Consider the following 16,901-nt stretch of genomic DNA (forward strand, 5'->3'; position numbering starts at 1 on the left):
TAAGGGACCGGCAATGTTTCTGGGCATAACTAGTTTAGCTGGCCACAGAGTTGACAAAAGAATTAGCTGTGCAAATCAGAGTTGGCTGTGGGCTGGCTGGATTATGAGTCTGAAGCCCTGGAGGGGGAGTTCTGGTTGGAAAGAGGCAGCTGTGGTCTGGGCTGAACTCCTGGTGCCAGGCTGCTTGGGTGCAGGCTCCTGGGAGACTTATGGGCTGGTCTGGGTATACTCAGGCAGGCAGGCAAGGTCGAGGTGTACTCAGCCTGGTCAACACGGGGCTGAGGTAGAGCATACTCCAGCCCAAGGCCTGGAGATCCTGGAAGCACCTTTTGGAGCACAGTCTGGTCTAGACAATCCACACTCTCCTCTCAGGGAAAGATGCTACTTGTTAACCCTCCATTAAAAAACAATAACAAAACAGAATAAACAGTCATTGATTTAATGCATATTATGTGCCAAAAATCTTTCAAACACTATTTTAACTCACTTAATGTGAAGCCTCACAGCGCCCCTGCATATTTGGTATTATTGCCCTGCTTTAGAGGTGAGGAAACTTCAATTTAAGGAGGGAAAGCTGCCACAAATAAATGCCACCTGACTCCAGTCGGTGGGTTAGTTACTTAGCGTCCTTGATGCAAATGTGATTCTGGAGTCTGATTGTCAGAGCTCCCTCTCCCTAAATGAGTGCTTTAAGAAAACCACTTTACAGCTCAGCAAAAACAAAGCAAACAACCCGATCGAAAAATGGGGAGAAGGTAGGAACAGATATTTTTCCAAAGAAGATATGCAGATGGCCAACAGACTCATGAAAAGATGTTCAACATCACTATTTATTAGGGAAATGCAAATCAAAACTACAATGAGGTATCACCTTATGTTGGTCAGAATGGTTATTATTACCAAGACAAAAAAACCAACGTTGGAAAGGATGTGGCGAAAAGGGAACCCTCATGCACTGCTGGTGGGAATGCAAACTGGTGCAGCCACTGTGGAAAAAAGTATGGAGATTTCTCAAAATATTAAAAATAGAAATACCATACAGGGCCGGCCCCATGGGCGAGTGGTTAAGTTCACATGCTTCGCTTCAGTGGCCCGGGGTTTCACCCGTTGGGATCCTGGGCGCAGACATGGCACCGCTCACCAGACCATGCTGAGGCAGCATCCCACATGCCACAACCAGAGGCACTCACAACTACAATATACACCTATGTACTGGGGGGCTTTGGAGAGAAGATGAAGGAAAAAAAGAAGATTGGCAACAGATGGTTAGCTCAGGTGCCAATCTTAAGAAAAAAAAGAGGGGCCGGCCTGGTGGCGCAGCAGCTAAGTTCGCATGTTCCGCTTCGGCAGCCTGGGGTTTGCCGGTTCAGATGCAGGGTGCAGACATGGCACCACTTGTCAAGCCATGCTGTGGTAGGCGTCCCACATATAAAGCAGAGGAAGATGGGCACGGATGTTAGCTCAGGGCCAGTCTTCCTTAGCAAAGAGAGGAGGATTGGCAGCAGATGTTAGCTCAGGGCTAATCTTCCTCAGAAAAAAAAAAAAAGAGTTAAATAAAATCTTTAAAAAAAATGAAAAAAAAGAGAACAGATTAGTAGTTACCAAAGGGGAAGGGGGCTGGGGGTGGGCAAAAGGGTTAAAGGGTCACATATGTATGGTGACAGACAAAAATTAAACTATTGGTGGTGAACACATTGAAGTCTATTCAGAAACTGATAAATAATAATGTACATCCAAAGGGTTATAAACCATTGTGATCTCAATAAAATCATTGAAAAAATATTTTTGCTCCTTTATTGAGATATAATTGACATCTAACGTGTAATTTTAAGGTGTGCAACATGATTTGATGTGTATATATGCAAAATTATGACCACCATAAAATTAGTTAACCAGCAAAAATAACCCCCCACTCTAATAAGCTAAAACATTGCACTAAGTAAAAAGGCCCTCATCTCATGGGCAAGGGAGGGAATCTGAGGTCCGAGAGGCCCAGGGGACTGTCGGCATGAGATACACGAGTCCTCCAGGGAAACCAGAGGGGCCTCTGGCAACAACTGAATAACTCAAAAAAAGCCATCACCCAAATCCTCTAGGCCTAAGAATTCAGTATCCTTGATCAACACGGACTGAAGTTGTTGAAGTCTCCTAGATTTTCCAAGAATTCTCAGACCTGAAAGGGACCTTAGCAAACTGCCCAGACAGTTTTCCAGGGCAGCTCTGCACACCAGGGCAGGCCTCTTAAATAAAACAAAGGAAGCTGGGCCTGGAAAAGGCACTTCCAGGAGGCGTTCAATAAAAACCGAAAACGTGGCTCGTAACATTTATGCTTCCATAAGGATGGCCTCCTAAACTTGCCTGATGGCAAGAATCACCTGAGGCCCTCCTGGGAGGTTCGGAGATTCGCCTCCAGTGGGGCTGAGAAGGGGCCTGAGGAATTGGGATTTTTAGCCTCTACTCCCAGGTGAGTCTCATCATTGGGGAGGTTTAGGAAATTCTGCTAAAGGGATGCTGTTAGAATTCTCTGACACAAGACAGGAAGATTACCATTGCGAAGGCATGTAAAACATTTGGAAGGTCAGAAAATAATTCTCTATTTGCAAAATGTTGTCTTTGGTTTACAAAGGAAAGAGTCTGGTCCTATAATTCTTGTGTTATGTTTATATACACGCATTTGGATTTCAATTATTTGTATGTAAACGATACTTGTTTATTAGCTGGATGAGCACCCTTCCAGGTACCTCTATGCACAGGTAAGCGTGTAGCTATCGTATACGACTTTATACACCTGGGGCTACACTAGACATGCTCTTCCACTAGCTGTTAGTCTACATAAAAATATGCTTGACTATTTTTTCATGTTAATACAGATTATCATCATTTTCTAGTTGCATACTAATCCATTTGTATGAATATACTATAATTTGCATATTTACAGTTCTTTTAAAAACTGGTATAGTGGCCAGCTGATGGTCTAATAGTTAAGTTTTTGTGCTCTGCTTCCACAGCCCGGGTTTGGCTGGTTCGGATCCTTGGGTGTGAACCTGCACACCACTTATCAAGCCATGCTGTGGCAGGCATCCCTCATATAAAGTAGAGGAAGGTGGGCACAGATGTTAGTCCAGGGCCACTCTTCCTCAGGGGAAAAAAAAAAAGAGGAGGATTGGCAGAGGATGTTAGCTCAGGGCTAATCTTCCTCCATAAAAAAAAAAAAACACTGGTAGAGAGGACAAGGAAAAAAACCAGATGGATGAAACGTCTAAGCAATATTTCACACAGATAACGAGAAATCAAGTAGCTTGTAAGACTCAGGCAGAATTCATAAGATGTGTATAGTGTAGACAGTAAGTTAGTAACCTGTAAGATGCAGTAAAGATAAACAGAATAAAGGGAGTGTTTGTGTGTTAAATTTAGATGGAAAGAATGAAACAAATGAGAGTGTTAGTTATAAATAGAATGGGATGGAAAGACAAAGTACATATTAAATAGTAATAATATTTAATAAAATATTAATAAATTTAATAAATATCTAATTTATAATTGTATTTATTTAGATATATTTTATAACTTACAATTTATATTACCAGTAATAAATATTTCCTATTTAATAAAATATTAATAATATATAATAAAGCCCAGCTCATGTTACTTCCAGATTGATAGCTAGGTCATCCCTAAATTGGTCACCCACTGGTGACACCCATTATGTCTAGTTCTGGCCCCATGTACACTCTGCCGGGAAATACAGATACACACAGGTGGCTGATAAGCTACAGCTGTTGTCCAGGCTACTTGCCCTGCATCCCTCCCATGGAGCAAGCATGTGCTGGCTTCAGACAGCTTCCATCTGCTGAGACCCCTGGTTCAACCTCAACTCTGGTCTTTGTGACCACACATCTGCTGACATGGCAGAGAGACAGGACAAACATTGGAAGTGCAGGCTCCCAGAAGTGTGGACCTCTCACCCTATTTGTATCCTAATCTAATTATTTTAACGTGTTCTAATCTCCTTCCCTTGCTTCTTGCTGTGTGTTTTCAAGTTGAATAAATCGAATACATCGTGTGACTGGAACACCTGATTTTGGTCTTTGAGCTTTGTGTCTCATGATCTCTGGGGGAGCTTGCCTGGCAGCGTCTCGGAGGCTAAGACTGCACCAAGCTAATTTCCAACACTCCTAGAGCAATGGAGAGAAGCAAGCAGCATGGGGAGCTATAATAACTAAAATTAGGTTTATAGAAGCTACATCAAATTCTTTGCTACTCTGTGCCAAGAGGGTGAGGTTAGCACAAGAGTGAAATCTTTAATTCAATTTCAGGAATACATGTGGCTTTCAGCTTTTCCCACCTCCAAAATTATTACCTAAGTTTTTAGCAAATCAATCAAGATTATTTCCGAGATTCAGAGCTCTCTGAGATTTACATTCTGTACACTAAATTCACAAATAAAGTGTTTTTCTATTATTTTTTCAGGAGCAGTTGTAGCTATTATTCCCAATGACACTTTATTTTTTACCCATCTTCTCTCTCCCTGATTGAGTTCTGCCTCTGCTAGAACCATCCTCCAGTTACGAAAGTATTTTGATTCTTCTTCTAAGTCTTCGGAAAGCATCCCTCTTTCTTGTCATATTTTTTATGCTGAGCGAAAGCTATTAGAAGAGACAGATTTAACTTTAACATTATCACGAAGCCTCTTTCAAAGTGTTGACAGAACTAATTACTCTAGTAACCAGACTTAAGATCCTAACTAAAAATAATTATACATATATTTTTTGAATATCAATAACTATTTCAAATATAAATATCAAATATTAATAATTATAATGAATAACTGTGTATATTTTTTCAATATAATTATACTTATATAAATATAAGTATATATATTTATATATTAATTATATATATCAAATATATATTATATATTATATATAAAAATTGATATATATAAATATCAATATAATTATAATTGTGTGGGAGATATCCCGTCCAATCTCGCTAAACAACCAGATTACCTTTAAATGAATCAAAATTTTGGCTGCACTGAAAACTGCTGTCGCCACCCACTCAATTGATGAAATTGTGATGAAGTACCAAAATCAGGCTCCAATGATGACACCCCTCCCACCAGAAGCTAGTTGCAAATTCTTTATCTCAATTTTATCAGGTTAATGGGAATCATAAAGTAAGCTGCCTCTAGGATTCCCCACATAATCACAGCACCAGGGACCAATACAGGCAGCACACAGAGCACCGTAACTGCTGATTGCAAATTAGTCTGCAACTCCCAGCCAGGGAGAGCCCCTATCCATGTAAATTTCCTTATCCATGTGCAGCGCCCAGCCCATAGGGAACCTGCAACCAGTTACTGGATCCATAATGGGCTAGAATAGGTGGAGGAGAAAGTGTTGGAGAGAAGGGCAAGTGGTGGTGAGGAAAAGGAATAATAAACACAGAGAATCCTTTTAAGAAATTAAGCCGTAATAAGTATGAGAGAGAGAGAGGGCTGTGAATTTGCAAGCTCCTACTCATCTTTTAATTCTTAGCTCCTGAATTCTCTTAAACATGCAAAGAGTATAATTAACTTTATATTTCAGATCCAAGGTTGAGTAGTACCCATCTCTGTGCTATACTTAAAATGTCCAGACACCTCAGATTTCCAGGGATAGGCCAGATAGCCACCACTGCCTTGTTTTTGAGTAAACCATACGCTCTAATTTTTGTTTGGAAAACACGTTAGACTATCACTAAAACATTTGAAAACAAGCATAAACCCCTTGTATTTTTCTTTTTCTTCTACTTAAATAGTATAGCAATTTCTCATGATGAAAATTTGCTTGAATTGCTAAAATGACAGTCTTTGTAGATCGGGATTTGGAGCAATGCGCTCTCATTTTAAATACTTACAGAGGAAAAGATGGAATTATTGCATGGGTACTGATTTGTCTGAAATCTTTATGGCTAGACAATGAAGTTACGTGAATCCCTGAATGCTGAAATAATTCCAAGTAAATGTACTTATAATACAAGTGTAAGGGCTAACACAGTGTTTACAAATGTTTAGACTGGTTTGAGAAGGAAATTAAGAAAGGACATCTATATTCAGATAACCTGTGTATTTACAGATATTTAACATTTTGATAGCAAAAAAAAGCACATCTTCTTCAAAAATATAGCCGATTCTTTCATGAAAAAATGTTTTATATATTCTAATAACTTCCCAACAGTTTCCTTAAACAGATACGACAGAAAACTGAAATACAAGAGTATCTTATCCAGAAACTAACAGGCTAGGAGTTTGGTACCCTGATATCCACACCACTGCTTCTCCCAGTGAGCCATCAGGAAACATGGCGGAAACAAAGAAAACACTAGAAGCCAGTAACGCAGTGAGTGAAAGAGCGCAATTATGAATCAGATAGACCTGGGTTTCAACAAGCCCGAATTCTGCTACTTTTTAGGTCTAACCTACGACATTGCCTCTCTTTAACTTTCTGACCTATAAAAATGACAAGTTTGCATAGTTCGACCTAATGGCCGTGTGACTTGGGCAGCTTATCTTTGTCCTCTAAGCTACTGTTTCTTCAACTGTAAAATGGTGTCATTTGTGTACCCTCAGAGTTGTATTGTGTACCCTCAGAATCCATATGTTGAAGCCCTAACCCTCATTACCTAAGAATATGGCCTTATTTGGAGCTAGGGTCTTTACAGAGGTAATCAAGTTAAAGTGAGGTCTTTAGGGTGGGCGCCAATCCAGTATGACTAGAGTCTGTAAAAAGGGGAAATTGGACATGGAAACAGACACATAGAAGGAAGGTGGCCATCTACAAGTTAAGGAGGGGGGCCTGGAACAGAGCCTTCCCTCACAGCCCTCAGAAGGAGCCAACCCTGCCGACACCTTGATGTCAGACTTGTGGCCTCCAGAACCCTGAGACAATAAACTTCTATCATTTAATCCACCTAGTTTGTGGTACTTTGTCACTGCAGCCCTGGGAAACGCATACAAATCAGGATTATCCTTGGACCACGCCTCACGGGGTGGGTATGAGAATTAAATGAAGACAATGCAGCTAAAGCGTTTTGCACAGTACCAACTACACGACAATAAGCACCCAAAGAAACAGAAAGCTTTCACCCTTATTACTCTAGGTTGATGCTTCACTTCACGTCGGAATTACAACGGAATTCTCACCACAAACACCACAAGCTTTCCTCCAGCCTAGTGCAGCATCTCCTGGCCCTTTGAGGTACAGTCTCTGCTCCCTGGGTTTCTTTTCCCCCTTCGCACACCTGGCCAACAAATTTTCCTCCTCAGGTTGCTCTCAAACATCACCTCCCCCAGGAGGCCTCCCCTCGCTCAGTCACTGCCTCAGGCCTTCTGCTCACACCCACTGTAAGGGGTGAGAGCGGTGCTTTGCATACAGCAGTGGGATCACTGATTCCAAATTCCCAAGGCCCCCAGGGAGGAGCCTTTACCTTCCTCTAAATGTCCCTCAGGCAGCGCTGTGGGAGACGCTCATCAAATGTTTGAGGGAGGACTCCCTTCACCACAGGTAGAGAAACTGGCCACACAAGCCCAAACTCTAAAGCAGCTGTCAAAAATGCTTTCCAGCTTAGTGGTTCTCCAAGTGTGGTCAGGGAAAGCAGCCTGACCGGGAACTTGTTAGAAATGCAAGTTTCTGGGCCTCCCTCCGGACTGGCTGAAGCAGACACTCTGGGGGTGGGACCCGGGAATCTGTGTTTTCCAAACCCTCCAGGTGATTCTGATGCGGCTAACGTTTGAGAACGACTCCTCTGCGTCTACCCAATTCAATATGAGGAGGCGTGGTTGCTGGTGTGATCGCCCCTAGTATTCCTACAGACTGAGGGGCCCCTAAGGGCGAGGGGACTGCGGAGGGGCTCTGTGGAGCTTGGAAGTACAAGTTTTAAGTTTTCACATTCAACTCACTTTCCTAAGCCCATACTATGGGGTGAGTCAGTGATAACTCTAAGGACTCTGAATTGCCCAACAATGAGAATCCACGTCTAGGAAGTGAGGCTCTGCCCAGACTCTTAGCAGCCTTCCTGCAAGAGGCAAGGATGATTTTGCCACATGAGAAAAGTGATCATTGAAGCCCCTCAAAGTAGCAAGAAACAAGCGTCACGCAAATAGTGCTCTCTAGAGACTCCAAGACCGTAACGGAGGCAGAACTGGTAGAAGCGGATGATCCGAAACCTCAGGTCAAGGGCAGGCCCTACAGCCACGCTCCTCCACTCATGCCAGACGTTGCTAATGGATCACAACATCCTTGCTTAAACAAACTGGGATGGCACCTACGAATGCTTAACTCCAGGCAGCCACTATCAATCGATCAGAACTGGCCCTTGAAAAGAGCCTGTTTACTATCCGAAGGTAGAAGTTAAGACTTCAAGCTCCATAGAGTTCGTTTAGAAGCCAGCTGTGATGAGAGGAATCTCACTGAACTTGGGAGTCAGGGGCTGTGCAATCTTAGGGAAATTATTTAAAATCCTTGAATCTTGGGGGCCGGCCCCATGGCCGAGTGGTTAAGTTCATGCGCTCCACTTCAGCGGCCTGAGGTTTCGCTGGTTCGGATCCTGGGCGCGGACACGGCGCCGCTTGTCAGGCCATGCTGAGGTGGCATCCCACACGCCACAACTAGAAGGACCCACAACTAAAAATACACAACTGTGTACCAGGGGACTATGGGGAGAAAAAGGAAAAATAAAAAATCTTTAAAATAGTTGAATCTCAGTTTCCTTATTTGCAGAAGGGGTCTTGTAACCCCTTTCTCTCAGGGTTTTCTGGGGATAAACAACCTGGGCGGAAGCTCCTTGCCCAGTCCCTGGCAAATAAAAGGCTCTACATAGACGTTCACTGGATCTGAAATGAGGGTGATGTGGGATGCTCTGGGAAAAATCCTCACCCCCCCAAGCTCTCCGGAGGCTAATTCATTTCAGAAAGCCCAGCTTAAGTGTCTATACACGAAAGAGCTTGGAGTAAGGCATGGACTTGGGGAAACGAACTGATGTCGAGGGGCACAGGAATCAGAACCTGGGAGGTATTTATCAGGAGGGGCTTGCCTGAGTGGGAAAGTGCCTTCTCTTCAACAGACAATGCCAGTTCCGATCCCCCTTTGCCATACTCCATGCTGTCCCACCAACTCATTTGACTAAATCAGCAGATCCTACCTAGAAATCTAGTTTCAGGAAAACCACTTCTGGAGCCTGAGCAAGCATCTGTCTTCCTAGGTTTGGAACCTTTAAAGCTCCATAGAGAACATCTCTGAAAAACCAAAGCCACTCCCAACCCTGTCAGTTCAGTGGAAACTGAGTCTTCCCCACTCAAGCCTCCCATTTGGATAACTAAACTCCAAGAAAGGCCTTGGCCTGTGCCCAGTGCTTCTGTACGCTAACTCATTTAGCTTCATGTTCACGCTCCCTTTTTACAGATGAAGGATCTGAGGCTCAGAGACATTAGGACACTTGCCCAAGATCACACAATTGGAAGGCGGGAGCACTGGGATTTGAACAGCTATCTGCTATTCCAGAATGTGCTATTCACACTCCACTAAACTCCAACTCTGACGCATAGCGGGAATCCACCCAGCAGGAGATGTGAGCTTACACAGACAGGAATTATGAAACAGGCACATGAAAAAAATTCCAACCCCATTCCGGCTGGCCACGGACTGGCCTATAATCAGGGGTTAAAGTGTAACTAAGAACAAATACGTCCCAGCATCTGTCAAAATAAAATCTAATACCTTGTAAATCTCATTTAATTCGTACTTAAAATTGAATCAGTAAACAGATAATACTCACTCTTAGCTCTTCCACTAAAAGCTTGTATGTACATAATTAATCTTTAGAAGCCAATGTGACTGATGTCTTTTATATTTTCAGCAAAGTGCTTACCACTGTTATACAATTGTGCTACCTCAAAGATAATGGAAGAAACGTGACCTACCAGAATGACCTACAACCCCAGACACCAAAATACCTCGCTAGGCATTTATTCTGAACCAAAGGAGTTGGACTTATTCGCTTTAGCCAGGAAGGCCCCTCAATTAGCATTCACCCAAAGTTATACCTATCAATTTAGACCATAAATGCAGGTAAGATGTTTCTGTTCTTTGGTAAACAGGACATGACAAAGAAATTTTCTTTGATATTAAACAATTTCTCTATCAGCAACATCAAAAATGGTGGCCTTGATTCTAGCATGGGAAATAATTTCCATCAGTAAGTAGGTTGATGAGAGACAAAAACGCAAGTACCTGGTAAGGCAGGCTGTCAGCCGGCACACGTCTGCGTTTCGTGGAGTACTTATGCCAGGAGGTAGAGCTGGGGTGCCAATCCCACTCACAGGGAGAGGATAATAAGGTGGTACTCCGCACCCTGAAAAAGACAGTGTTGTTAAAAATCCAACGTGGTCATTCCCAGCATGGCAACACCTTGGGAAATGCGTTGGAGTTCACCATACTGCACGATTTCCCCATTTACAGTATGGCTGTGAGCCTATTCACAGAGTTGTGCAACCATCACCATAGTCCATTTTATGTTTTCATTGCTTCAAAAAAGAAATCCCACACCCCTTAGACATCACCCCCCGACTCCTCCAATTGCCTCCCCTCACCTCACCCTGGCCCTAGGCAACCACCAGTCTAATTTTTGTCTCTATAGATTTACCTATCCTGAAAGATTTCATATGAATGAACTCACACAATACGTGAGCTTTTGTGACAGGCTTCTTTCACTTAGCCTAATGTTTCCAAGTTTCATCCATGTTGTAGCATATGTCAGAACTCCATTCCTTTTGATGCCCAATCACTATTCCATTGTATGGACACTCCATATTGTATTTATCCACTCATCAGCTGATGGACATTAGGGTTGTTTCCACTATTTGGCTATTATGAAAACCCGTGTGCAAGTGTTTATGTGGACATAGTTTTCATTTCTTGTGGATATATATATATATCTAGGAGAGGAATTGTTGCCCCTAATGTTTTCAGTCTTCAAAAAATGGAGAAAATGAGTAACTATGTAAAGTTTGGCATCATCAGTCCACCTGAGGGTCATCCTGAAGAATACATCTTATAAGAATTCACTTTTCAGGTTAAAAAATGCTCAGCAGGTGAGAAAATATTTAAAGAAAACTTTTTTTTAATTGTGGTAAAATATACATAACATAAAATTTACCATTTTATTTATTTTTTTGAGGAAGATCGGCCCTGAGCTAACTACTGCCAATCTTCCTCTATTTTATACGTGGGATGCCTACCACAGCATGGCTTTTGCCAAGCGGTGCCATGTTCACACCTGGAATCCAAACCAGTGAATCCCAGGCCGCTGAGAAGCGGAAGGTGCGAACTCAACAGCTGTGCCACTGGGCCGGCCCCAAAATTTACCGTTTTAAAGTATACAGTAGAGAAAAGATTTTAAACTAAAAGGGAATTCGTTCTTCACAGCATTTATAATACTGGCTTGGCTTTACTTCCATATGTATGGGTTGCCCATAATTACAAAAGATGGCAGAGGCCAGCCCCGTGGCCAAGTGTTTAGGTTCGCGTGCTCTGCTTCGGCGGCCCAGGGTTTCACTGGTTCGGATCCTGGGCCCAGACATGGCACCGCTCCTCAAGCCACGATGAGGCAGCGTCCCACATGCCACAACTAGAAGGACCCACAACTAAAAAAATGCACAGCTGTGTACGGGGGGGCTTTGGGAGAAAGGGGAAAAATATAATCTTTAAAAAAACAGATGGCAAATACTTTTTACCCCTTATCCCAAGAAAATCCAAGGAATATCCCTCTGGACATTTTTATTAATCCTGCATGTGCTTTTCAAACAGCACAAGGAAACAAGCTCAGTTCTGGGCTGGGCCTGGGCCATGGCAGCTTCGCACGGGGCGGTCACAGAGAACACTTGCAGTGGGAGGAAGAATGTGGCTTCTCACCAGTTCTGGACATACTCCTCTGTTTGCTAGACAAAGTGATATTGTGGCATCTGTGCAAAACACTCCCTACACCACGAAAGAAAACTAAAAGATAGCATCAATTTTATTTGTACAGGCAGGGGACACATTTCCCTTCTCCAAGGACCAGCAGGAAATGTAGGTCCTGGCTCAGGCAAGGTCATCTGGACATCCTACAAAGCAAACCACAGGGTGAGAGCCCAGCCTACACATGGTTTCTATTATTACTTCCAGAGAGAAATAAATGGCCAGCAAATCAACATGGGCTTGGTTATGCTTTTGGCCTTAATATGAAATTTTCCTACAGGTATCAGCTCCAAAGAGAGCATGTTTCTTTTATTGAAAGAGCTTGCTGTTAATTTACTCACTTTTCTGCATTCCTAAGACATCTTGGTTTTAACTTTCTTTGTAACATTCCCAAGGTTTTTGACACGTATAGGAACCATCAATAACAATCAGCCGTTTCTAAAACATACTATTATTGACTAGGGCTACCTTTAAATTTAGAAAAAGCTTGGCAGAAAGATCTAAATTATATTATTAGTTTTCAATAGTATTGACAGATATGTAACATTATCGTCAGGTAACATGAGTTAGCATTGAAAAACTTTACAAACTTTTAAAAGGAAAATCCGTAGGTGGCTCAATCATTTTATGTTTGGATGCCAATTCCTTTAAAACTTTTTTTTCTTCATTTGTGGTTATACCGAAACCAAGTAAGCACCGGCAAATATTTGCTGAGTACCTATCATGTGCTGGACAGTGAGGGAAACACGCACATGTATAAATCATCAGATCTGTGCTTCAGTGAACTTGCAACATTCAGTCAATTGCTTTGTAGCTGGTGGTTTGGCCTATCGAGTGACTGTGCAGTCTGCAGAGCAGAAGGCCAAGCACAGCCTCGTCTGCAGACAGCAAGAAAAAGTACAAACAGGAGGAGGGGCTTGGTGGAGAATGAATTCCTTGAGGTTTTGAAATCTGCTTCATAACCTGACTTCCAATTATGTTTTAAAACACAAAAGCAGCTGCTCTTGAAAACTATGCAATAGTACAAGGATGCGGTAGTAATCAGAACACTTCTTGAAAAGAATGAAAGAGACAGAATTCTTGGAAGAAATATCAGCCTCACTGTTTAGTCAACCACCCCCATAAAAATCTCAGGTCAGGGGCCGGCCTGGTGGTGCAGTGGTTAAGTGCGCACGTTCCACTTCAGTGGCCCGGGGTTGGCTGTTTCAGATCCTGGGTGTGGACATGGCTCCGCTTGGCACGCCATGCTGTGGTAGGACTCCCACTTGTAAGGTGGAGGAAGAGGGGCATGGATGTTGGCTCAGGGCCAGGCTTCCTCAGCAAAAAAGAGGAGGATTGGCAGTAGTTAGCTCAGGGCTAATCTTCCTTAAATAAATAAATAAATAAATAAAATAGAAAAGCTCCAGGTCAAGAGAAACAAGTATGCTATGATGGAAAGCGCTTCTCCAGATGCTGCTCCCTAAAGTGTGGTTCAGAGACTGAACCATCAGCATCATCTGGACCATCCATGGGGCATCACCTGAACTGACAGCATCACCTGGAGGCTTATGCAGATTCTCAGGCCCCACCGTACCTACAGAATTAGAATCTGCATTTTAAGACATAAAGGCGCCTTTGAAAGATTTAGAAGATACCCCGTCCTAGCAGACCCAGAAAGGAGAGTTTACTACAAGCTTAGTGAGGAATATTAGTATGTCCAAAGGAAGGCTGTGTCAGGTGACAAAGGAGTCAGCAAACAAAAAAATGGGCATCACAAAACCGTGTTTTGTCCATGTGTTTTCAAAGAACTCAAAGTATTACAGATATAAGGAAGGTCCTCTTGTCCTGTCAGGCAGGGCTACCTCATCAGGCTTCAGGAAACGTTCTCTTAAAAAAGAAAGGAACATTCCACTTCCCTCATTAAGGATCGTGTTGGAATAAATAACTTGACTTCTGTTTGGATTGACTTGGGGAAATGAGGAGAAGCAGAGATGGTTCTAGTTAGGGTACTTACTTATTCCAATTTCTGGAAAAGGTCATCTCCAAAAAGAAATGAATAATTTGGCTCTCAATTTACACATCTAAATCATGTGAGCTTGTTTAGGGTGAATCCCTTAATGAATGATCCTGAGTCAGAAACTAAGAACATCCAGTTGCTGTCTGAGAGCCAAGCTCTAGCTCGTGATGACTCAAATGAGGCTGAGTTTCACACTTATAAAATTCGAAGACTAAACTAGAATTAAGGAATAGTAAATATACAGACCACGTGTTGCAGCTCCCCAAGTCTCCAATTACATGTCCAGAACCAACATCCCTCATCAACTGCGTTATTGCTTTTCTGCTAAGCCCAGACTTGACCCGGGGTTCTCCCTAACGTGACACTCTAAGCAGCACCCCCATAAACTGACTTTGACCTGCCCTATGAGACCTGTTCGCCATCCCTGACAAAAGGCCCTCCCAGCTCTAAACCCTCATCATTCTGGGACAAAGGTCCAGGCTACAGTATGTCCAATCTCTAGCGGCTACTTGAAGAATCTCAATTTGGTCATTACACTGTTTCCCGCAGCCCTCGCCACACGTGAACCCACATGGACTCTCATGGAGTCACCATATGCCCCTTGCCCCTCCACACATACACACACTTCCTTTTACTTTCAAGAGAATAGTAAAATCATAATAGTAGTAATAGTAACGGTAATAATGCTGCCTAAGGATTCCATTGCAAAGCATCCTAAAAATTCCCCAAAGAAATATCTAATTTATTTCTTACAAAAACAACCTTTTACAGATGGGAAGAAAATCTACCTAAATCAAAGGTCTCCAGAGTGACAGTCTTGACATTTTGGGCTGGCTAATTCTTTGTTGTGGGGGGCTGTCCTGTCTGTTGTAGGATGTTGGGCAGCATCCCTACCTCTACCCACTAGATACCAGTAGTAACCTCCAGGTTATAACAACCAAAAATGAGCCCAGGCATTGCCAAATATCCCCTGGGGAGCAAATCCCCCCCACCTCCCACTGAAAACTATGGACCTAAATGATTGTGGTAGTTCTCATAGGGAGACGGGACTATGGGTGACTTTTCCCCCTTATTCTTCTGTATTTTCTAAATCTTCTCTAATGAACATATATTGTTTCCATAATAAAAATAAACTGGTGACTTTAAATAAACTTTCTACTTTTTAAAAAGAAATATCATTAGCTACACAGATACCTGGAGTTGATCCTTGGGTGAGCGCCAAGGTGTGGCTCATTCAGTTTAAAAATTAAATGCAGTCCCTAAAAATACTGTCTTACCACACCAGCACCATAAATTAAACTTCTCCTCATCGTGCAAAAGATACAGGAGAGAGATTACAGAGAAGTCAGGATGGAGACCTCTAACCATTCAGAAAAGAACGTCGAAACACTTCCTCAAAACAGTGAATCACTGAGCCCTAGAAAGTAAAGTATATGAAGTAAAAACTACTGTTTCAAGAAAAGTTTTTACCTGAAACAGTCTTCACATAAACTTCAGTCAGAAAAACACTGCATTGTAGAAAAGAATAAGGCACATTGACTTCATCTTTAAGGATTGCTACATTGATAGACCATGTAAAAAAATTTCAAAATTAGAAAATTAAAATATCTGGATGTAAAAATCATCTGTAGACTTCGTTTTCTTCATCTTCTTGACTGTTAGACCAGGGATTTTTCTTAGAGTATTATTACCATGCATTTCATGACTGACTGTTAAAAAAATCAGTCTGGGAAGGCCATATCCACCAGGAAGAAAAAAGTTCTCCATGAAGAACTCTACATCTGTCGCCCTTACAACACCCATGACCCTTTCCTCCATCCAGGCCCCAGACCCCCACAAGGCGTCTTCTGGTCTCCTCTGCTTACCCGGGGTGCTGCCAAAGGTTCACATGTCTTCTGCTCTCAGGTAGAAGTTCTCTTTTATTCAGTGGGGTGATGCCAACTGCTGCTTCCAGAATAGCCATGTATTTCTTGTACCTCATCTTGTCTCTCTCACTTCAAGGGCATGCAAATTTCAGTCACTGTTCAGCTGAAGCAACTGAAGTAATCTTTGCAACACTACTAGAAGCTGCTGTGTTTTTAGATGCTCTGTGTACCCCCAGCCAGAGCTGTTAAACAATACGGTGGGGGTAAGGGTGGCTGCGAAGCTAAGGCCGAACCACAAATAAAGAAAGAAAAGGCTCGGTCAGATTTCCCTGCAACGTCAGTATTATATAAGCTAAAGAATTTTGAATAAAGCACTAATGAAAATGATTTGCAGGATGACCGTGGTTGTAAACACAGCAATCTAACGTCCACCGCCCAATTAATCCGCACATAAATCTGAGGCCACTAATCCTTCAAGTACTAATGGCGCAGGAGGTGATTTATCTCAAGGTCTGGTAATAATTGGTCCAAAAAGCCAGCATGCCTCTGGAAGAATTAAAATCAGAAGCAGATTTGCTCGTTCTATAGATCTCTCTCTCTAAAAGGCTGTGCTTTGACAAATGACGGAGTGCCAGTTGTCATTTTATAGCAATACATTTCTAAATGCTATAAATTCCTAGCTTGAGTCAATAGCAAAGCAAAGACTAATTAATTGAGGAATAATTCTGGCTTTGGTTTTGTTTTTTTTTTAAATATCTTTTTAAATACCTCTAGAACCCCATGGGTGAGCTCTGCTAGCCTGAAAATATATTGTTTGGAGATGCTCCAAATCTACTCCCTCCTCCTTTTTTATGTGTTTCCCCTCACCTTTGAGGACCTTTCTTGCCCTCTTTCCAGGGGGTAAAGGTGGTTCGTCCATCACCGTGGCCCACCTAATGGGTCACGGTACACAGTCTTCCCTGGGATGAAAATATGACTTTGAGAGAGAAATACCCTCTCTCCACTGGAGCTGCTAACCAGGGCTGACAGAAATTAGGGCTGTTG

The 16,901-nt window shown here is 42.5% G+C and overlaps 1 protein-coding gene across 4 annotated transcripts in view; it reads right to left on the reverse strand.

The window, feature by feature from the left end:
* The window catches only part of TJP2 (tight junction protein 2), a 111,642-nt gene that overhangs the window by 75,938 nt on the left and 18,803 nt on the right, over positions 1–16,901 (reverse strand). For 2 of the 4 annotated variants that reach the window (XM_046663834.1, XM_046663833.1), the window contains exons 1-2: positions 15,858–15,988; positions 10,272–10,392 (exon numbers count right to left, since the gene is read on the reverse strand). The exons of 1 other annotated variant lie outside the window; for it this stretch is intronic. In XM_046663834.1, coding sequence (XP_046519790.1) covers positions 10,272–10,392; positions 15,858–15,973 — 237 coding nt within the window. In that variant the 5' untranslated portion in view covers positions 15,974–15,988. Of the gene's footprint in view, positions 1–10,271; positions 10,393–15,857; positions 15,989–16,901 lie in introns of those variants that run through there. One more of the 4 variants, XM_046663836.1, reaches the window with a different exon arrangement.

The sequence above is a fragment of the Equus quagga genome, chromosome 6 (genome assembly GCF_021613505.1).
Source record: "Equus quagga isolate Etosha38 chromosome 6, UCLA_HA_Equagga_1.0, whole genome shotgun sequence".
NCBI lineage: Eukaryota > Metazoa > Chordata > Mammalia > Perissodactyla > Equidae > Equus > Equus quagga.